This window comes from Colias philodice, chromosome 31 (genome assembly GCF_061535455.1).
Source record: "Colias philodice isolate Cphi_HAF_F1 chromosome 31, ilColPhil1 Martin Lab GWU primary, whole genome shotgun sequence".
NCBI lineage: Eukaryota > Metazoa > Arthropoda > Insecta > Lepidoptera > Pieridae > Colias > Colias philodice.
The window spans coordinates 557,224-580,979 of NC_143116.1; the positions used below are offsets into that span (position 1 = coordinate 557,224).

Here is a 23,756-nt window from a genome sequence, read left to right on the forward strand (position 1 = left end):
TAACTTACGGCCAAACATCAACTCTGCGGGAGAGACACCGGTAGTGCAGTGAGCCGAATTTCTATAATTAAATAAATATTCGTATAATTTATCAACCAACATTTTGGAGCTGCCTTCGTTTAAAATCACCTGAATGCTGCGTTTAAATGTTTTCACAGTATTTTCGGCCTGACCGTTAGACGCTGGGTGGTACGGTGCAATGGTTACATGTTTTACTCCATTGCGTTGACAAAAATTTTCAAAATAAGCTGAACAAAAATTAGTTCCATTATCCGTCACTATAACTTTAACTAAACCAAATCTACTAAACATTTCACTGACTCTCAATACCACCGCTTCACTATCTGTCGTTGACATAATAAAACATTCTACCCATTTAGAATATGCATCAACTGCTACTAAAAAATTTTTATTGTTCAACGAAAACATATCTAAATGAATGCGCTCCCAAGGACGCTCGGGGTAGGACCAATGGGCGAGGGGCGCGCGCGGGGGGCTGCTACGAAAAACATTGCAAATACTACATGAACCAATTTTTTGCTCAATATGTTTATCGATGTTAGGCCACCACATACGAGTGCGCGCTTCATTCTTAGTTTTAACGATTCCAAAATGAGAACTATGCAATTCATTCAATAAACGTTCACGTAAAATGGTAGGAATTACAATCTTATGGCCGCGCATAATGCAACCATCTTCATATGAAAGTTCATTTCTACACATAAAATACGGTTTTAAATCTACATCCGCAAGCTTTTTAGGCCAACCGTGCTTAATGAAATTTATAATTTTAATGAAAATATTATCATTTTCAGTGGCGCTCTTAATTTCGTTAAAAGATATAGGTTTTAAAAATAAATTCGCAATAAAATTAACGTATGAACATGAGTCGGTTGTATTTAAATCACATTCAGATTCAGACGGAATTTCTAGAACCGATCGAGACAAAAAATCTGCAACATTGTTATTGCTATTAATATATTCGATATTAAAATTGTATGCCGATAAAAACAACGCATATCGCTGCAAACGGTTCGCCGCGAGTTCGGGAATACCCTTTTTTGATGCAAATATCGACAACAAAGGCTTATGATCAGTTCGTAAGGTGAAAGGAACAGTACGACCGTACAAATAATGATGGAATTTTTTTATTGCAAAAACTATAGCAGATGCCTCTTTCTGAATCTGCGCATAATTACGCTCCGCGGACGACAACGACCGCGACGCATACGCCACTACCCGCTCAGCGCCGTCCGGCTGCCGCTGTGCCAGCACGGCGCCCAGCCCCGCCGGCCCCGCGTCTGCCGTCACTATCGTACACAGCTCGGGGTCGAAGTGAGCCAGCACCCGATCCGAAGATAATTCTTGTTTAATTCTACAAAACGCCTCATTCTGTTCACGGCCCCAAAACCATTTTGTATCTTTTTTTAGTAACAAATGTAACGGATCCAAAACACTCGATGTGTTTGGTATGAAACATCTATAATAATTTACCATACCTAGAAAAGATTTCAACTCACTAACGTTCTTTGGGCAACTTGCGTTTAAAATAGCTTCAACTTTTTGTTTTGATTTATGTAGACCGTTTTTATCTATGACGAAACCGAGATATTCGATAGACGTCTGAAATAATTTACATTTCTCTCGTTTTACACGTAAACCCGCATCCTGCAATCTACTCAAAACCAGCTCCAATCTCTGCAAATGCAATGCTTTTGTAGGACCCGTTATCAAAATATCGTCCAAAAAGACGCAAACTCCCTCAATACCCACCAATAACTGATCCATAGTACGCTGAAAAATGCACGGAGCGTTCGATAAACCAAAAACCAGTCTATTGTATCGAAAGAGACCCAAATGAGTGTTGATACATGTCAATTCTTTGGAATTATCTAATAATAATTGATTGTAAGCCCTAGAAAGATCTAGCTTAGAAAATTCTAACCCTCCGTGTAATTTAGAAAAAATATCTTCGATTCTAGGCAGCGGATAATTATCGATGTACAGCACTTTGTTTAAAGTTACTGAAAAATCCCCACAAATTCTTATATTACCGTCGGGTTTTAAAACGGGAACGATAGGTGTTGCAAAATCAGAGTAATCAACCTTTTCCAAAATACCTAAATCAAGTAAACGATTTAATTCCGCCTCCACTTTAGTTTTCAATGGAATCGGCACCGGTCTAGGTTTAAAAAATTTCAATTGACTCCCTGGTTTGATTTTTAAAGTCACTTTATATTTATTAAACGTACCTAAGGTATCACTAAAAAGTACAGAATATTTATTTAAAATCTTATCTGCAAGTCCGTTTGATTCTAAACTGTTGTAGTTACACGAACTAAACTCCAAACTAAAAATAGAAATAAAATCACGGCCTAAAAGTATCGGTTGGTTTTTGTGTGTGTTTACAATAAAAAAATTAATCGGTTTAACGATATTATCATAGGTAACGTTCATACAAATATAACCCAATGGGTTAATTCTAGTCCCGTTATAACAATTAAACACCACACTACTCGGTTGTAACAACAGTTTACGTTTAAAATATTTTTCATAAATAAGATATGGCAAAACGGATACTGCACTACCGCTGTCGATTTCACAAATAAACTTTAACGAATCCAACAACACCGAAAGACGCATAGGTTCTCCATTTAAACATTTAATATTAAATAACTCACCAACTTCAGAGTCCTCGCCGTGCATTTCTACATAATTATTACGCTTAACATTAACGTTACAAACTCGTTGTAAATGCCCTTGTTTACCGCACTTATTACAACTATAACTTTTAAAACGACACTGCTCTTTTGAATGGCCTTTACCACCGCACACTACACATAACACTTTCTCACTGAAGCTGGGGCCCCAGGCCGCCCTCCCGGGGGCGCCGGGACGGACGGCGAACACACCAACCGGACCTCGTTCAACTCCCGGCTGCAAACTCGCCGATGATGCCGAATCAGCACTTTGCAATGCCAAGCGGGCACACTGCACGCTTAATGCCATCTCCAACGCCTTGTTGAAAGACAAATTATCGATATTCTCAGCGAATAACTTTTCTTTTTCTTTGGCATTTACTAGACCCAATACAAATCTATCACGTAGTGCTGTGTCCAATTCGCCCTTGAAGCCACAATGTTGCGCTAAATGTCGTACTCGCGCCGCCCATTCAGTTAAATCTTCCCCCGGTCTTTGTTCAGCCTTATAAAACAAATATCTTTCAGCAAAACTACTTCTCTTCGAGATAAAATGATCGTTTAACTTCTGTACGAGTGTGGCGTACTCGATGTTTTCTAAATCCGAAGGAAATACTAAATCTTTAGCGACGCGATAAGTGTCTTCTACCAACGCTGTCAACAACAACGCGCGGCGCTTCACCCCGGCTTTGTCTGTATTTTCATCAATGCTGTTAGCCGTGCAATACTGCTTAAAACGACTAATGAATATACTCCATTCTTGCGCGCGGTGGTCGAATGTGAGATTGCTGCCAAATGATGCATTTCCAACAAAAGACATATTTCACTGTATTCTTTGTACTTTTTCACGTGTGAATTACTATTTCCTCGTCGCCAATTATGGTATTTGAGGCTCAATTTATATTAAAACACAAGGATGATGCAATCACTTTTATTTGACACAACAAACTGACATACGATCGGTGACATTATTTGTGTGTACCCTCACTAATATACTACACTTAGTCAGTATTGAAAGAAATAAATAATATTATATTTACTACCACTAAAAATGACATAAAAATTGAATGTAACTTTTTAGTTAATTTAATACACAAAATAAACAAAAAGAGATATATGGCAAAAGGCTATTTTCTTTCTTGGATCCATAACTTGAAGTAAGCACTGAAAAACAGCGTAAATTTTTATTATTCGTCTTGTTGTTATCAGCAATTACCTACTAGTATATATTTAATTAACATATATTATGTGATGATTAATAAAATAACATAGGCTACATTACTGCCAAATATCATTCAAATCTGATCAGTGGTTTTAATACGAAAGAGCAAACATTATGACAACTGACAACTTGTGATAAACTATAGTCTCTAAGGAAATCAGAATAAGGTTGCTTTTCCACCAATAATGTACGAGGATGTGTAGCGAGGACCGTGTTTGTAAATAACCAATCATATCGCTTCATTTAGTTTGAAGTTTGAAGCGATACTATTGGTTATTCATAAACACATTCCTCGCTACACATCCTCGCACATTATTAGTGGAAAGCGCCCTAAGTCTCAGTATGTTATCCAAGAACATAAATAAAATAAAAGAAGTAAATCATTCATTTATTTCTCCTCATAAATACCCAATTTACCAACATAAGGTATCGATGTTCGTCCGTATGACGTATATTTCTTAATCTTTTTATAAGGTAGCGAATCTTGTGCAATCTTAGGTTTAAACTTCAATTTAGGTCTAGTCTTCTCTACTACAATCTTTTTCTGTCTGATCTTCTTTCTATCTTTTTTAACAGTTTCTAAACTATCTGCCCAATTATATTTTTTTGTTATTGTATCGCGTACTGCATTGAAATCTGTATCTTTCTTTGGATAATGCTCTTTGTCACTATAATCGTTATATTTTGGTTTATCATCTATATTTTCTAACGATTGACCGATTTTTTTGCCAAGTCTGAGTGCAACAGCATTGCCAGAGATGTCTTCAGCTGAAAATTATGTAATTTTGTTAATTTTATAATAAATAAAACATACAGAAAGCTTTTTAGCCATTTAGACTGACAGGTTAGCCTTCCAAACCAGAGGTCGTGGGTTCGATTGCTACCCAGGGCAAATATTTGATCATAGCTGATGTTTGCTCTGTATCTGGGTGTAAATTATCTATATAAGTATTTATTTCAAATTATAATGTATGTTTATCAGCCATCTGGTTTCCATAACACAAGCGAAAGCTTAGTATGGGATCAGATCGTGCCGTGTGTGAAAATAGTCCTGAAATATTTACATATTTATTTTCATTATATCTACAATCTTCTTCATCATTTCAGTTTACAGAAAGACATCACTACAATACCTTTTTACCTTAACTCTTCTAGTTTTACTGACAACTTAACCACAATATACAGATACAACCGGTAGGGAAACTTCATACAACACGTTGGAAATGGCTCATACACACACATTATCACAATTATTGACATATATATAAGAATACCCTTAGTAAGACCCTTACGATTCTCGTAAACACGCTTCCTTGTGTGCGTTAGCATTTGAAACGTGTTGTATGAAGTTTCCCTTCTAGTTTTATCTCTATATTATGACTTTACTGTACAATTTGACCGTAACCATAAACTAATATGATAATAATATATCGTACTCTGCGGTTTCACCAGCATGGATCTAACACTGATAGAATTTTCAAATCGGACCAGTAGTTCCGGAGATTAGCGCGTTCAAACAAACAATATCTTCAGCTTTATAATATTATGTAATATTACTAGTATAGACTATAGACTATAGAATTATAGATGATATTGTAGAATATAGTTATATATCTTACGTTTATTCAAACGAAACACGGCATTTCTTCTTAATGTTTGTAGTATCTCTTTCAAATTCTTTTCTTCTTCGTCATTATAAAGTTCTGGTGACAATCTAAAACAATTTCGTGAGAATAACTAACTACAATTTGTATACGTAGTATATTATTATTAGTCTGTGCTACAATCCATACTTCCATACTAATATTATAAATGCGAAAGTAACTCTGTCTGTCTGTCTGTTACTCAATCACGCCTAAACTACCTACTGAACCAATTTGCATGAAATTTGGTATGGAGATATTTTGATACCCGAGAAAGGACATAGGCTACCTTTTATTGAGAAATATGTACCACGGGCGAAGCCGGGGCGGACCTCTAGTATAGTATAAAATAATCGCTTTCTTTGTCCCTATGTCCTTTTGTATGCTTAAATCTTTCAAACTACACAACGGATTTTGATGCGGTTTTTTTAATAAATAGAACGTAGGTCTCGAGGAATGTTTCAGTAACTATATAATTTACTAGCGGTCCGCCCCGGCTTCGCCCGTGGTACATATTTCGCAATAAAAGGTAGCCTTTGTTCTTTCTCAGGGTCTAAAGATTATGTGTGCCAAATTTCATCAAAATCGGTCCAGTAGTTTATGCGTGAAAACCATACATACATACATACCTTTTCCTCTTTATAATATTAGTATAGATTAGGTTTTAGACAAAGCGGGCGAAGCCGCGGGTGGAAATCTAGTAAACTTATAAAGATGTTATCGCCTTTAAACTCAGTGAAAATGTTTAAGGCGTTACCCGGCAATTCCCGGCAATTTCGACTATGGTTCAACCTCTATAAAGTCTGGTACAACATAAAGTACAATACCGAAAAAAATATATAAAATAGGATGGTCTTTGATCTTTAATTGCTCGCGAGGACTTTTTTCCAAAGTTAATAGATTTCTAGAAAAAAAATGTGCGTGCGGTCATCGATTTTTCCGCAAATACTCTATAAACTTCGTAACCTGCTGACTTAGAGCTCTGAAAATTTTATGTTATCAGTTACACAACAGTCCCTGACGAGGATTTTTTGTTTCACTGATTGGTATCTTTTTAAATACAAAATGCGAGGAAAAAAGAAGGTGCAGCGGGAGAGGTTTGAGATCCGTCAAGTATGGTCAAGGTTATTAGCGCATGTATAAGCCTTAATACATATCTCTTATTATAATACTTACTCGAATAAAGTCAAACATTAAAATAGGTAAAAATACGAACCTCTTTTTATCCAAATTGGATTTATATTCATCAATAACTTCAGGATTACTAATGTAATGTAGTCTATCCTTGTTATCATCTTCATTATCGATATAATAGTTCTTCTGCAATACTTTTATTAGATCCTGTATTTTGTTGTTGTTTTGTGATGATTCTGAATTGAAATAGATGTTATTACAGTACGCGCGGCGAGAGTTTGGCTTTGACCTTCGGGTGGAGGGGATTACTGCGCAACGCACACAATACTTTTCCCCACCCCGCACCCCGCTAATTGCACGTTGATACCCAATTTCTGATTTCTGCGCAATAACGGTCAAAGCGAAACTCTCGCCCCGCGATCTGTACTATATAATAGACTAGCTATGCCCTACAAAACACGCATTGCTCGGGTCCGATTGGTCCTAGCGTGATAATCTATACTAATATTATACAGCGAAGAGTTTGTTTGTTTGTTTGAACGCGCTAATCTCGGGAACTACTACTACTATAGATAGATTAGTACATACTACCTAAATGTATTACAAACCAAATAAGCCGAAGATGAATATTTTTAATCATTCGTGAATATTTTTAACAAAAAAAAATCTAATTTAAACTATTGTAAACTAAATAAAAAAAAAATTGTGCGTGTACTAGTGCACACACGTAAGAAGTGTAACTTCTTTATGACCTTATTTTTCAAAAAATAATTTACTATTTATTATGCAACTTTACAGAAATAAGTCGAATCACGCGTGGTAGGGATAAGAAATAGATGGCGCGTAACGGAAAAATGTCACGCGTAACGAAAAAATGTTACACTAAATTTTTTTACAACCCCGATATAGAAGTTTCACTTCAAAAATTTACCTTCCAAATATCTTGATTTCTTTCGAGTATCATACTGATTGCTATCAACTTCCCTGTTATTTAGTAAATCTAAAAAGTTTATAAGTTCGATTGCGTGGTCTTGACTTGGTGTATAATCTTCTAAGTAACAGTTGGCTTTGAGGAATGAACCTAAAACTTATATAATTATTTTTAGAATATTGTAATTAATTTATTTATATAATATATTGTAGTTATCATATTGTTAAATTCCACAGATAAAATGTTTTTAAAACTTTTAAAAGTTTTTGAAGTGAAACTTCTTTAGGCGCGTTGAGAATAAAAATATTCCAAGGTTGCGTCAGCGAAATACGGTCACACCATGGGAGTAAGGCGACGATTTTGGTATCTTTTAATCTTGCTAAAGATAAAGAAGTTTCACTTCTGACATGTATGCTCGGCACACACTCTCTTTTTTTCAACAGTTCCACTGAACCGATTTGCATGAAATTTGGTTCAGAGATAGCTCAAGACCTGAGATAGGACATAGTATAGGTTGTATCCCGGAATTCCCGCGGAAACGGGAACTATGCGGGTTTCCTCTTTGACTACGCGGACGAATCCACGGGCGGAAAGCTAGTAAACAATAATTGGTATGAGATAGGTTTGAAAAAGTAACTTATAGAGAATTCAATAATATATTTTGTACTAGCGGTCCGCCCCGGCTTCGTCCGTGGTAGATATTTCGCAATAAAAGGTAGCCTATGTTCTTTCTCAGGGTCTAAAGATTGTCTATGCCAAATTTCATCAAAATCGGTTGAGAGGTTTAAACGGGAAAGCGTAACAGACAGACAGAGTTACTTTCGCATTTATAATATTACTAGCGGTCCGCCCCGGCTTCGCCCATGGTACCTACATGTTTAAACTATCCTATCTCTCAAGTTGGATCGAACTGCACATGGTGTGCGAATTTTATTATAATCGGTTAAGTGGTTTAGGAGTCCATTGAGGACAAACATTGTGACACGAGATTTATATATCTTATATATAAAAATGAATCGCAAAATGTGTTGGTAAGCGCATAACTCGAGAATGGCTGAACCGATTTCGATAATTCTTTTTTTATTATATTCCTTGAAGTACGAGGATGGTTTTTATGTAGAGAAAACGTAAATATGTACCACGGGCGAAGCCGGGGCGGACCGCTAGTATTAAGATAAATATAGTAGGGAATTCAATAATATATTTTGTATTCAGAAAAACTTACCAAAAATCAAATTTAAGAAGAACATTTCTATATCGCAACCATTTTTATGAATTTCAGATATAACACGATAAAACTTTAACGGCGTATTGCAAATATTTTATTTCTGCACTATTTATTTATCGAATTTGAACTTATTTTATTTTATAGAAGTACATATTTTTCTACTATATAAAAATAAGTCGGGTTTTCCTTCCTGACGCTATAACTCCAGAACGCACGAACCGATTTCCGCGGTTTTGCATTCGTTGGAAAGGTCTCGAGCTCCGTGAGGTTTATAGCAAAGAAAACGTGTCTCTGGTGGCGAAACGGAGTTCGCCCGGTTTGCTAGTAATTATTATTAATACGTAATACAAGAATCCTATTCTATCCTACTACTATAATATTATAAACTAGTTGTGCCGCGCAGTTCCACCCGCATTGCTCCACTGCTGTTGGTTTAGGGTGATGATATACCTAATACCTATAGCCTATAACCTTCCTCGATAAATGGGCTATCTAACACCGAAAGAATTTTACAAATCGGACCAGTAGTTCCTGAGATTAACGCGTTCAAACAAACAAACTCCTCAGCTTTATAATATTAGTATAGAAGCGAAAGTTTGTCAGGATGGATGTATTTATGTTTGTTAGTCTTTCACGCAAATACTACTGAACCGATTACAATGAAATTTAGCACACATATAGAGGGTGACTTGGATTAACACATAGGATAGGTTTTATCCCGGAAATTAAACGGGAACGAGAACTATGCAGGTTTTATCAAATTTCATCCCATAAAGGTAAAAAATTGTATTTGAGATGATAATTACTTCGATTTAATTCACCTATCCAGGGATTGCATAAATAAAACACACATATTAAATAAAACTCTATATTTAATATAATATAATATTAATAATATTGTGTGTGTGTTTGTCTGTATCTTGCACATCACCCGTTCACGTTACGTCGCCATTTTCTCTAACGAGCATATTTAGTGGAAACATTTCGATAACATTACAATTTTAGTGTGAAACACAATAAACTGCCGGACACATATATGGGAACACTATTATAATATAAATCATGATGCGTATAATTTTAACAAATATCTGCAGTAGATGGCCAAAATATTAGGAACAATTCATATTAGCGTTGATTTTTAATTAATTTTGATATAATCTTATATATAAAAATGAATCGCAAAATGTGTTGGTAAGCGCATAACTCGAGAACGGCTGAACCGATTTCGATAATTCTTTTTTTATTATATTCCTTGAAGTACGAGGATGGTTTTAATGTAGAGAAAACGTAAATATGTACCACGGGCGAAGCCGGGGCGGACCGCTAGTTACTTATATATAACGTACCATTATAATTATTTCTTTGTAAACCACACATGTAATTGAAAAAAGACACCGTTATTAGTTTTCTTATTTATAAAAAACACCCTTATTTCATTTCCGTATGTGTAAATAATATTATAATTATATTACACAAAATAAAGTCGTGTTAGTCACATCGCATCGTTGATTTTCACGATGTTCGTTTCTAAGATTTCTCTGCGATTGGATAAGAATTAAACTCATACAAAATAAAACTTAAAAAACAAAAGATCGGGCGGTTGTTTGTAAAATAAATAATTCCTAGATAATATTATATAACTTAATTTAGATTCATTATATTATTTTAAACATAAAAACATAAACATTACTAATAATCAAGTGTTCCCAATAATTCGGCCATCTGTAGCTGTACATAAAAAAACCCGTACGATTAATTCGAAAAACAATTTGACAATTATTACACTGCCGACTATCTATCCGTGAAAATTACATCAAATCCTCTACATCTATTCGACAATATTTGACAAAAAACATTATTTTCACAATCATATAAAAAAAAATATACGTAATACAAAAGAAATATGTACATTTGAAAATGGACCTTATTCTATTGTGAAAAGAGTTATTATCAATTGAAATTGACACTCTTATTACTTAGCTTGTAAGAGTCGAATGAAGGAATGAATAAATTGAACAGTACTTGAATTAACTTCAAAATGTAACACAAAGTGATTAAAATGATTTTTAATCTAGGAAATATGAATAGGTAGTTCTTTCAGTAGAAAGATTTTTGATAAACATAGTCTATATTATTGCTGATTTAGTCAAAAGGAAAACCTGTTTCAATAAAGAATCGAAAACAATTTTTATATAAGAGAGGGACAGTAGATACTTTCGTATTTTGATTCAAAAGGATAGAAAGAGATATACATATTGTATTACATCGTGTGCGAAAAAACACATATTGTTAAGACTCAAGCGAGAGAGAGAAGGAAATAACACAATACAGTGTGTTGGAAAGAGACAGCGATACACGTATTTTCTAACTAACCACATTTTTCGTAATCGAAATTTACACTTTTTTAGTCCTTAACAAAACCATCGCCACATTAAAAGACACTCTGAACGCATTTCATACTCTTGTCCTTTTCTAGCAAACGACATCGCGATAAGTGCGTCCTTGTCGCACCATAAAAATTCCATTTATTCCTAACTATAACACAATTTCTCTACAAAATAATTAATAATTAACAAATATAATGTTACCGTCTAACAGATTTATAAATAACCTTACAAGTTATTTTAGTTGATCTAAAAAAGCTAGATTGATGTAGTTACACAGGTAATTACAATGTTTCGTCTACACAGAGCCGGTTGCAGTATTTCAAAGGGCCTCGTGTGGAAGAAGCATTATTTTATACATTTAAAAAGTAATTTATTGCCATAATAAAAGCACTTTTTTCACTACGAGTATAGGGGCCTTAGACAAAGTAACAATTAAAAAACGATAACGAAGTTAGAAAAGGCAAAAATGTATGGGATTGACATACGCCGCGTTAGATCACGTGGTCTATCTAATGTCAATCCCATACATTTTTCCTTTTCTAACTTCGTTATCGTTTTTTAATTGTTACTTTGTCTAAGGCCCCAGTTACGTCAATGTTTAGTAAGTTCAAACGCTACGCTAGCTTTTTTAGATCGACATTCACACCGATAAAAGCATACACTTCGTTACACCATAATTCTAAGTGCAAAGTGACAACATATATAGGTACAAAATAATAGAAAACAACACGCGGCGTTTTTCAACCGCCTATACGTACTGTGTTGTAAAACGCCGCGTTCCAAACGCTCGCATGTATCATCACTTATATTTAAAAAACGACACGGACATTTTATAGTAGAAAAATATATTTTAATTAGCTTCCATGTAAAACTAAAGTTGTTATTAACCGATGTCAAGTTGCGAAGCAAGTTTTAATTTTAACTTGAACGAAATCTTGCATTTTATTGAAATTTTTGAAGAAAATTGAATAAATTACACAATTATTATCATATATTTACTATTTTCTTTTATAGATTAGATGCATAATACATATTCTGTTTCACTGATCGATATTCTTTAAGGACAAGTTACAGTGATCAGGCATCTACAAAATTACATTTAGCGAAAGAAATCATATAAATTTGAATCAGAAACCCATACCTACCTTCTACTATTAACTACCTACATTTGGGACTCTAATTTTCAACTATACTTAGTAACTTGAAAGAATTCATAATATAACAAACCGGGTATTTTCAACAGTGGCAAAAATAACGATAAAATTATTTGTAGGTACATAAAAAGCAATTTTTTGGTAAATTTTAGTTTCATCTAAATACGCTCTTTAGTGAAACAACCGCCTCGTATGTAAGCGGTCTTAAATATATATTTGCATATTGTGAAAATTGCTTAAAATATGGGAACAGTGAATTAAGCTTGTACCATACATGTATTATACAGGGTGTCCCAAAAAGTAGTGATGAACGGAAGCTGGGAGGTAGAGGACCTAGAGAGCTATCCGAATCACCCCCATGTATGTTATGCGATTTTTCGTATTTTCGGAGTTATGACATTTTTTTCAATTTTTCATCTATCGCTGAGTACGATGAGATTTTTATTTATGGTGACGTGACTTATTGCGCTAGATGCTTGATTTTTTTTTGTGTGGTAAGCTGAAAGATAGGCCAATTCAGTATGGTAACATTTACTATCGTTAGATCTTCGAATGGAATAAAAAAAGAATTAAATGCCAAGAAAGATAAAATTACCCAGTATGTTCACAACTTCAAGGGCCCATAAAAAAATAAAATCACATAAAAAAAGTTTTCCATTTGGCTTTTAAAAACTCGCTCTATCTATCAGGTAGCTACCCTAAAAATTTCATTTTATTATTCAGAAGGCTTCAATCGAAAAATTGAAATCTAAATGTGGTAAGTGCAAAAATTTTATTAACATGATGATCATTAAAACCAAATTAAAACCCATAAATAGGTGTTTAATTACCAGAAATTTTTAAAATAACCCCGCTGTTGCTCAATGCAAGTGCGACATCACCGTAAAAAGTTGTCTTTTAAATGTCTGAATGCCCTTTTATCATTTTTAATGGTTTCTTCTGCTACTATGAATTTCCGGGTTATTTCGTCCAAATTGTAGCATTCTCTCAAGTAGCCGAGGTCTTTTTAGTATCCCCATTGAAACAAATCAATGGGGTTTAGGTCGAGGGACCGTGCAGGCCAGGCTTTAAGGCAGGCGTCACCAGCGCATGCGCAGGCTGCAACGACCAATCCATCTTTCAGGGTATCTTTGCCCTTTAGCCTGGCCTCGACGGTCCCCGGACATAAACCCTATTGATTTTTTTCCGTGGGGATACTACAAAGACGAGAGACTGCCACAATTTGAACGAAATAACCTGGAAATTCATAGTAGCAGAAGAAACCATTAAAAATGATAAAAGGGCATTCAGACATTTAAAAGACAACTTTTTACGGTGATGTCGCACTTGCACTGAGCAATAGCGGGGTCATTTTAAAAATTTCTGGTAATTAAACACCTTGTTATTGGTTTTAATTTGTTTTTATTAATCATCATGTTAATTCAATTTTTGCACTTACCTCATTTAGATTTCAATTTTTCGATTGAATCCTTCTGAATAATAAAATGAAATTTTCAGGGTAGCTACCTGATAGATAGAGCAAGTTTTTAAAAGCCAAATGGAAAACTTTTTTTATGTGATTTTATTTTTTTACGGGCCCTTGAAGTGGAGAACATACTGGGTAATTTTATCTTTCTTGGCATTTTAATTCTTTTTTTTATTCCATTCAAAGATCTAACGATAGTAAATGTTACCATACTGAATTGGCCTATCTTTCAGCTTAGCACACAAAAAAAATCAAGCACCTTCCGCAATAATTGACGTCACCATGAGTGAAAATATCACCGTACTCGGCGATAGGTGAAAAATTGAAAAAAACGTCATAACTCCGAAAATACGAAAAATCGCATAACATACATGGGGGTGATTCGGATAGCCCTTTAGGTCCTCTACCTCCCAGCTTCCGTTCATCACTACTTTTTGGGACACCCTGTAGATAGAGATTTTTCCAAGTTAGAAAGAGATAGAATATCTCTTGAATTTAAATTTTTTTGGGACAATTATTTTATTGCATAAAGTGAAGTCCCGTGTCCCCGTAGTGGGGTAGGGGGCAGATGCATTATTCATACATCTGTTTCACTGATCGATTTTTCTTTAGGGACAAGTAGGTGATCAGCCTTCTGTGTCCTGCCAGACCGAGACATTTTTTTTTTCGTCTCCACCGGGAATCGAACCCAGGACCCCTCGGTTCTACGCTCACGCGTCAACCACTGTACCGAGGAGGCGGTCATTTTATTGCATAGGTACTACATAATTTCTTTTAAATCTTCCTAAGTATCTATCTGTCCCACTCTATCTATAGTACTTGTACAGCTTGAACACGCCGCGGTTAAAACGCTCCGTGTATCTTAATTTATACCTATGCACGTTCAACATGGGATTGCGTTTTATGGTGTTTTGATGAACAGACAAACAAACTTTTCAATATTAAAAACGATAAATATACAAAAAAAAATGTTGTGTGGTTTTATGAAACCACGGTAAAAGTGAAACTTAGGCACAAAATTATCGTATTTGTACGATAATTATCGTACGGTTCCGAACACTGCTTTATACCTACTCGGCAGTCGACCGTCACGCGACATGCGCTACACAGACCAAAAAGTTTGAGACGATGTAATAAAAGTTTCACTTTAAAAAGTAATATTGCAATCCACGATGTGTTTGATTTCTGTAATTATTCGAACAAAAATGAGAGAACAAATTTTAAGCCACAATTGTCAATTAGTGTTCATTTTATTCATAAAAAACAATCCCACCTCGCACGTTACAATACTACACAATATATGTACAATGTACATACCCTCATAGTTATATTTATTTACATACATGTAATTTATGTTAACATAAGATATACCCAGGAGACAAAAACGATATTATACATAGATATTGTCGCAGTTTTGGTTCTAGTGTGGAAAAAATAAACTAAAATAGACACAGACAAAAAACACGCCCACCTAGGTCTCGGGACAAACGCCCCGTGTGTAACCGGCCTATAATTTTAACAGCTTAACACTTTAACTTATGACTTAAAACATCCAACACTACACTTTTTTGAGAGCCGCATCGTTTTCTGTTCATCACTTTTCTTGACAATTTCAACTTGCTATTGCTTCACATTAAATACCTATTGGATCAACAACTGACTAAAACATGTTTTATTCCATCAAATATTTCAAGTGTACATAAAGTACGACCAATTTAATTATATCCTACCCAAAAAAAAATGTGTGCATGTACTAGTATACACACGTAACACACACGTAAGAAGTGAAACTTCTTTATGACCTTATTTTTCAGAAAATAATTTACTATAATATGCAAATTTACAGAAATACGTCGAATCACGCGTGGTAGGGATAAGAAAAAGATGGCGCGTAACGGAAAAATGTCACGCGTAACGAAAAAATGTTACACTAAATTTTTTCCAACCCCGATAAAGAAGTTTCACTTCAATAACATCAAATGTTGATCCAATACGTTCATAATACACCTCGCCATACTAATTCGAACCTAACATCTGAGAGATAAGGCTCAAAATGGGAAAACAATCGCTAGCTCTCAAAAAGTCTGCCAAGACGCCTATCGCTTGAGACGCTTGTAGTTCGCGAGGTGACTGTTCAAGTGCTGCGCGAGCTGATCCGCTCGGGCGAAGGACGCCTGCGGGCAATATTATTTATTTATTTATTTACATGAATGAATGAATGAATGAAATACTCTTTATTGTACATACACAGTAATAAAATTTGTTACATAGTTAAGATAGCTTATAGGTAATAAATAGGTACACATCACAGCTGACAATTTTGACTAATAATTATACACAAATTTAATTATTTTTAGTTTTTTATTTATTTATAGTAATCAAGTGCAAAAATGGGCGACGGATCTTGGACTAATAACAAATAAATGAACTTTTTTTATTTATAGTAATTTAATGCAAAAATGGGCGATGGATCCTGGACTAATAAGAAATAAATGAACTTTTTTTTTTCATTGTAATTAAATGCAAAAATGGGCGATGGATCCTGAACTAATAACAAATAAATGAACTTTTTTTTATAGCAATTAAATGCAAAAATGGGCGATGTATCCTGGACTAATAACAAATAAATGAACTTTTTTTTTCATTGTAATTAAATGCAAAAATGGACGATGGGTCCTCGGCTAATAACAAATAAATGAATTTTTTATTTTATTTATAGTTGGACTAATAACAAATAAATGAACTTTTTATTTTTTTTTATTTTATTTATACATAGTAATCAAGTGCAAAAATAGTCGATGTTTCCTGGACTATGACACGTGTTACACATGCCGCAGTGCACTCACCTTGCACACGACGCACCTGTACAGCTGCTTCGCGTGGTTGTTTATATTTTTACTGCTTTTTTGTGTGTGTTGGATTAAATGTTTATTTATTTATTTATTTTATTTACAGTAATCAAGTGCAAAAATGGGCGATGTATCCTAGACTAATAACATATAAATGAACTTTTTATTTTTTTTATTTTATTTATAGTAATCAAGTGCAAAAATGTGCGATGTCTCCTGGACTACACGTATCGCACTCACCTTGCACACGACGCACCGGTACAGCTGCTTGGCGTGGTTGTGCATGTGGCGCGTGAGCGAGTGCGCGTGGCCGAAGCGCTTGCCGCACTGGTGGCAGGCGTGCGGCAGGCGCGCGGGCGGCGGGTGCGCGGCCGCGCAGTGCCGCCGGAGCAGCTCGTAGCGCGGGAAGCGCTGCCCGCACGTGCCGCACCGACCTGACGCCGTTTGCAACATATAAATCTTCTTATATATAAAAATGAATCGCAAAATGTGTTGGTAAGCGCATAACTCGAGAACTGGTGGACCGATTTCGATAATTCTTTTTTTATTATATTCCTTGAAGTACGAGGATGGTTCTTATGTAGAAAAAACGTAAACATGTACCACGGGCGAAGCCGGGGCGGACCGCTAGTACAGTATACAGATACATACAGTAGGGAAAACCGATTTACTTGATTCTTTTTTTGATTGATGCAGAATGGTGTCGAATTGGTCTCATAAAAATTCAAAATAAACATTTAGGGCCGATTTTTCAATGCTTAGATAAAACTTATTCATCGAATAGCATATTAAACTACCATTTCAAAACCCTCGATTTTTGTGAAAATTAAGCTCTCCGTGCGATTAGAGCTTTTTGTGAAAATTAATCTTTCCGTTCGATTAGAGCTTTTAATGAAAATTAAGCTCTCCCTGCGATTATAGCTTTTTTGAAAATAAAGCCTCCGTGCGATTAGAGCTTTTTGTGAAAATTAAGCTCTCCATGCGATTAGAGCTTTTTGTGAAAATTAAGCTCTCCATGCGATTAGAGCTTTTTGTGAAAATTAAGCTCTCCGTGCGATTAGAGCTTTTTTGTGAAAATTAAGCTCTCCGTGCGATTAAGAGCTTTTTTGTGAAAATGTAGCTTTCCGTGCGAATAGAGCTTTTTGTGAAAATTAAGCTCTCCATGCGATTAGAGCTTTTTGTGAAAATTAAGCTCACCGTGCGATTAGAGCTTTTTGTGAAAATTAAGCTTTCCGTGCGATTAGTTTTTTGTGAAAATTAAGCTCTCCGTGCGATTAGAGCTTTTTTTGTGAAAATTTAGCTTTCCGTGCGAATAGAGCTTTTTGTGAAAATTAAGCTCTCCGTGCGATTAGAGCTTTTTGTGAAAATTAAGCTCTCCATGCGATTAGAGCTTTTTGTGAAAATTAAGCTCTCCATGCGATTAGAGCTTTTTGTGAAAATTAAGTTCGCCGTGCTATTAGTTTTTTGTGAAAATTAAGCTCTCCGTGCGATGAGAGCTTTTTGTGAAAATTAAGCTCTCCGTGCGATTAGAGCTTTTTGTGAAAATTAAGTTTTCCGTGCGATTAGAGCTTTTTGTGAAAATTAAGCTCTCCATGCGATTAGAGCTTTTTGTGAAAATTAAGCTCTCCGTGCGATTAGAGCTTTTTTGTGAAAATTAAGCTCTCCGTGCGATTAGAGCTTTTTTGTGAAAATGTAGCTTTCCGTGCGAATAGAGCTTTTTGTGAAAATTAAGCTCTCCATGCGATTAGAGCTTTTTGTGAAAATTAAGCCCACCGTGCGATTAGAGCTTTTTGTGAAAATAAAGCTTTCCGTGCGATTAGTTTTTTGTGAAAATTAAGCTCTCCGTGCGATTAGAGCTTTTTTTGTGAAAATTTAGCTTTCCGTGCGAATAGAGCTTTTTGTGAAAATTAAGCTCTCCGTGCGATTAGAGCTTTTTGTGAAAATTAAGCTCTCCGTGCGATTAGAGCTTTTGGTGAAAATTAAGCTCTCCATGCGATTAGAGCTTTTTGTGAAAATTAAGTTCGCCGTGCTATTAGTTTTTTGTGAAAATTAAGCTCTCCGTGCGATGAGAGCTTTTTGTGAAAATTAAGCTCTCCGTGCGATTAGAGCTTTTTTGTGAAAATTAAGCTCTCCGTGCGATTAGAGCTTTTTGTGAAAATTAAGTTCGCCGTGCTATTAGTTTTTTGTGAAAATTAAGCTCTCCGTGCGATGAGAGCTTTTTGTGAAAATTAAGCTCTCCGTGCGATTAGAGCTTTTTGTGAAAACTAAGTTTTCCGTGCGATTAGAGCTTTTTGCGAAAATTAAGCTCTCCGTGCGATTAGAGCTTTTTGTGAAAATTAAGCTTTCCGTGCGATTAAAGCTTTTTGTGAAAATTAAGCTCTCCGTGCGATGAGAGTTTTTTGTGAAAATTAAGCTCTCCGTGCGATTAGAGCTTTTTTGTGAAAATTTAGCTTTCCGTGCGATTAGAGCCTTTAATGAAAATTAAGCTCTCCATGCGATTTTATGCGGTTATCAATTCGGCCGGTATATTTTTTTTTATGTATGTACACCGATTACTCCGAGGTTTCTGAACCGATTTACGTGATTCTTTATTTGTTTATGAGCATTTTTGTCTGATCTCGATGACTTAATTGGATAAAGCAAGTAACTTTGATTCACTTCCCGGTAACCGATTGAGCTGCAATTTTGTATACGTATGTAAATTGGATAGCGATGAAACATTATCATGACATAGAGCTGATTTGATGATGGAATCGGAAGGTGGCCATAGGAACTCAGTAATATATTGACTCAACTTTATCGAGTTTGGGCTCGTTTGATTCGTGTTGAAAAATACACTAAAAAGGATTAAATAAAAATAACTGCGTTAAAAACGGTGCACGGGCTTAATACTAAGTGCTTAGTGTTTGGCACCGACTTCAAACCTATTTAATAAATAGCACATCTAAATAATATGTAGTAATTAAACAGTTATTTTTTGCTGTATACGGGCAGTCAGATATTATTGAATTTGTTCTTGTGACAGATACTATTTTTGATAATCGCCCCCTGGGTATACATATATTAATGCTCATGATTGTACATGTTTATGTGTGTACATGTGTACGTGTGTGCAGGAGTCCATGTATACGTGAATCCATATGTACGTGTGTCCATGTACACGTGTGTCCATGTATGCGTGTGTCCATGTGTACTTGTGTCCATATATACGTGTGTCCATGTATATATGTGTCCACGTGTGCGTGTGTCCATGTATACGTGTGTCCACATATACGTGTGTCCATACACGTGTCCATGTGTACGTGTGTCCATGTGTACATACCGGCCCGCTCGTCCGCGGTGTGCGTGCTGTCGTGCTGCGCTAGCTCCTGTTCGTCCTCGAAGCACTTGCGGCACACCTCACAGCGCACCGTCATAGCGCCGCGGTGTGCTTCAGCCCTGGAAAAGTTAAGTGCGGATATAAAGCAAAATTCTATATAGTAATTAGATGATACGTGTAATATTCAAGACCCAATCTAAAAAATAAAAAAGACGTGTGGCACTCGGGGACTGCCGCGGTAAAGCTATTGCATAGCATGCCTTCAAGCCACACCTCCGAGCCCGTCGGAGTGGGGAGCGTGAGGTTTTTTCGTTACGGAATTTCTCGATTCGGTCCCCGCGCTCAAGGCCCGCGATAGAAGCTATGCAATAGCTTAAAATATACATCAAACTATACACTTTACTAGCTGTGTCGCACGGTTTCACCCCCGTGGCTCCGCTCCTGTTGGTCGTAGCGTGATGATATATAGCCTATAGCCTTCCTCGATAAATAAGCTATAAATGGGCTATCTAACACCGAAAGAATTTTTCAAATCGGACCAGTAGTTCCCGAGATTAGCGCATTCAAACAAACAAACAAACTCTTCAGCTTTATAATATTAGTATAGATTATAGTTTCCGTTTATTACAAGTTTTTCATAGTTAAATTATTATTTTATTTCATATAATATTAAATAATTGCAGTCCGTACATTCTGGTCCTCCGAGCCGGATATGAACCCGCGACCAATGCATTCGATTAATTATTGAATTTTTAATTGAATGAATTTATTGTAACACGCTTTAAATAACTGTAAGCTGTATCTCATTGTAATCAATGACTCTATTATACTAGTAGACGCGGCATACGCCAACATCATTGCACTAAAAAACAGCGTAATTAATACATACCTACTTACTAACGCATTATCACCAATACAGTTGTTCTCTCTTTCACTCTCACGCACGAGACATAATACATGTCTCACTCATGTACTTCGTAATAACAACTGCCGATTAAAATATAAAAAGAACGTCCAGCCACGACGCTGAATGGTGCGTGACTAAGTGAAACTCGGGCACTTAGCTGAGTTTTTTCTTGCCAAAATAGAGAGCGGGTAACGTATCTAGCTTTTTTATATATCATAGATTGTAATAGTAATTGTACACAGTTGGATTGCGATCTGCTCCCGAAATTGATATGTCGCCTATGGGTCCGGCAAGATTGTGACCTGTTGTGTGTATTTAATTTAAATAAATAAAAAAAATATGTATGCGTATACTAGAGTACACACGTAAGAAGTTTCACTTCTTTATGACCTTAAAAATGTCACGAGTATGGCGTAACGCAAAAATGTCACGAGTATGGCGTAACGCAAAAATGTTACACTAAATTTTTGTCCAACCCCGATAAAGAAGTTTCACTTCAATGCATTTAGCGGTTCCACTTCTGACACTCACCTGTGGTGTATGAGTCGTTCGCGTCGTGCGAATGTCTCGTTACAACAGTCGCACTCGTAACGATCGTTCCGAGCGCGGGAACGGGAAGCCGCACCACCGCCACGGTTTTGGTGGACACGACGATGGATTCTAGATAAAAAATAAATAAATAATAAATAAAAAGTTGTGTGGTTTTATGAAACCACGGTAAAAGTGAAACTTTCCGAACACTGCTTTATACCAACTCGGCAGCCGACCGTCACGCGACATGCGCTACACAGACCAAAAAGTTTGAGACGATGTAATAAAAGTTTCACTTTAATAAATAATAAATATTATAGGACATTATTACACAAATCGACCTAGTCCCACAGTAAGCTCAATTAAGGCTTGTGTTGTGCTAGATACTTGTCTTATTTCGCGCCTCAAAATTTACGAAAGAAAGTATATTACTGGGACAGGTATTCGCCTGATGAATATTAAAATTGACATGTGTTTCAAGTTCGATTTACAAATGTTTCAAGTCCGTATCGATTAATTCACTTTAATCAATGTTTTTAAGCAGGTCACCTCTCTACGAAGATAAAATTGATAGACGTCAAATGTTGCCTATAAAATTGGCTCGACTATACCTATATTACTATACTCACTTGAGCGTAACCCTTGTCGAATACCACTTCTTGCATATATGACACTGGAAGCTCTTATCGGGCGATTCGTTATCGCTCTCGCTGATCTCGTCTGTCGGTAGTGTTGGTGGCGGTAACAGTGCGTCGGTAGACCGCTCCGGATCCGAGTCGGATCCCGAGTCGGTATTGGTACCGGATGTACGCGTGTAGGACCAGGCGCCGAACGATCGACTGTGAATTTAGTAATATATAGGTTAGGTTCACAGAAAATTCTCTTAAGGAGGGTTAGGCAGTCAGCGAAAATTCAGCTATTCGGGCCTGAGGTAAGGGGTGAGGGGATCCGCGTTTAGTATGAATAAACGTGCTCGAAACAAAAAATCGTAAGCGCCATTCACATTTTTATCAAAATCAATTCAATCAAATCATAAAATGAAAATATTTAGTTTTTTCTAAATCTAAAACAGTCACGAAATCGAGAAGGTCGGTAATTTGTGAATTTATACGAATTATTATCGTAAAATACGGTTGTAATGAGCATTTATATGATATTTTAGAGGTAACTCCAGGATTTTTTTTTATCGAGCAAAATTTTTCCAATCGTGTTTTGGAAACAGTCACACATACGTTCTGTAATACATATTAGAAATTTCAGTGCAAAAAAACGTCAATATTTTCAATTATAGCTCATAGATAACAGTCCATTTTGCCGTTTTCACCTACTAAGGGCCCTTAAATGTGGAAGGACTGATTGAAAATTCATTAATATATAAATTAAACTAGCTGCGCTCCACGGTTTCACCCGCGTGGCTCCCCTTCTATTGGTCTTAACGTAATGATATATAGCCTATGCCCTATAGAAATAATTTTTCAAATCGGACCAGTAGTTCTTGTGATTAGCGCGTTCAAACAAACAAACTCTTCAGCTTTACAATATTACTATATATAACATACCTATCATCGCCAGTATGATCCACACTAGCGTTAGCATTCGGCGTCGCATCCTCGTGTTCACTGTCCGAACTGCTCGAATCGGAACTATCGGAACTTGACGACGAACTCGAACCGGAACTCGAGCTGCCTGTTGTGGTGCGGAATCGATTTTAGTGTTATGAATCGGTAATTGAATAGGAAAGTTGTATAGTGTTTAAGGAAGGTGAAGTTTGGTAGGTAAATACTAAATTGTCAACATTTTTATTTATTTATGTAAATTGTTATAAATTAGTGTTTGTAGTAAATAAGTGTTGTTAAAATGTTAAATGTAAAACGTAAAATGTAAATGGAAAAGTAAATGTAATGTTTGTAGTCATTTACTGTCCTGTAGTGTAGTGCACTGTACTGTAGTGTACTGTACTGTAGGGCACTGTGCTCTAGTGTACTGTAGTGTACTGTAGTGCATTGTGCTATAGTGTACTGTACTGAGGTTCTCTGTGCTCGTTTACTGTAGTGTTTTGTACTGTAGTGTACTGTGCTGTATGGTACTGTAGTGCACTGTAATGTAGTGTACTGTACTATAGTGTACTGTACTGTAGTGTACTGCACTGTGCTGGAATGTACTGTACTGTTACTTACCCGACTCTGAACTGGAATCCGAGTCGGAATTCGAGCTGTCCTCCAACTTCTCAACTCTTGTGTCCATCTCTTTGACTGACGCACATCCTGCACAGATAAAAAGTTACAAA

General features: G+C 36.0%; 1 protein-coding gene across 4 annotated transcripts in view; it reads right to left on the reverse strand.

Moving 5' to 3' along the window:
* Positions 1–14,612: 14,612 nt before the first annotated feature.
* LOC149475002 (uncharacterized) overlaps positions 14,613–23,756 on the reverse strand; it is a 29,071-nt gene continuing 19,927 nt past the window's right edge. For all 4 annotated transcript variants that reach the window (XM_089713864.1, XM_089713862.1, XM_089713861.1 and 1 more), the window contains 7 exons: positions 23,647–23,733; positions 23,029–23,155; positions 22,099–22,308; positions 21,470–21,598; positions 20,035–20,150; positions 16,953–17,146; positions 14,613–16,037 (listed from right to left, as the gene is read on the reverse strand). In XM_089713864.1, the coding sequence (XP_089569990.1) occupies positions 15,960–16,037; positions 16,953–17,146; positions 20,035–20,150; positions 21,470–21,598; positions 22,099–22,308; positions 23,029–23,155; positions 23,647–23,733 (941 nt within the window). In that variant the 3' untranslated portion in view covers positions 14,613–15,959. The remainder of the gene's footprint in view (positions 16,038–16,952; positions 17,147–20,034; positions 20,151–21,469; positions 21,599–22,098; positions 22,309–23,028; positions 23,156–23,646; positions 23,734–23,756) is intronic.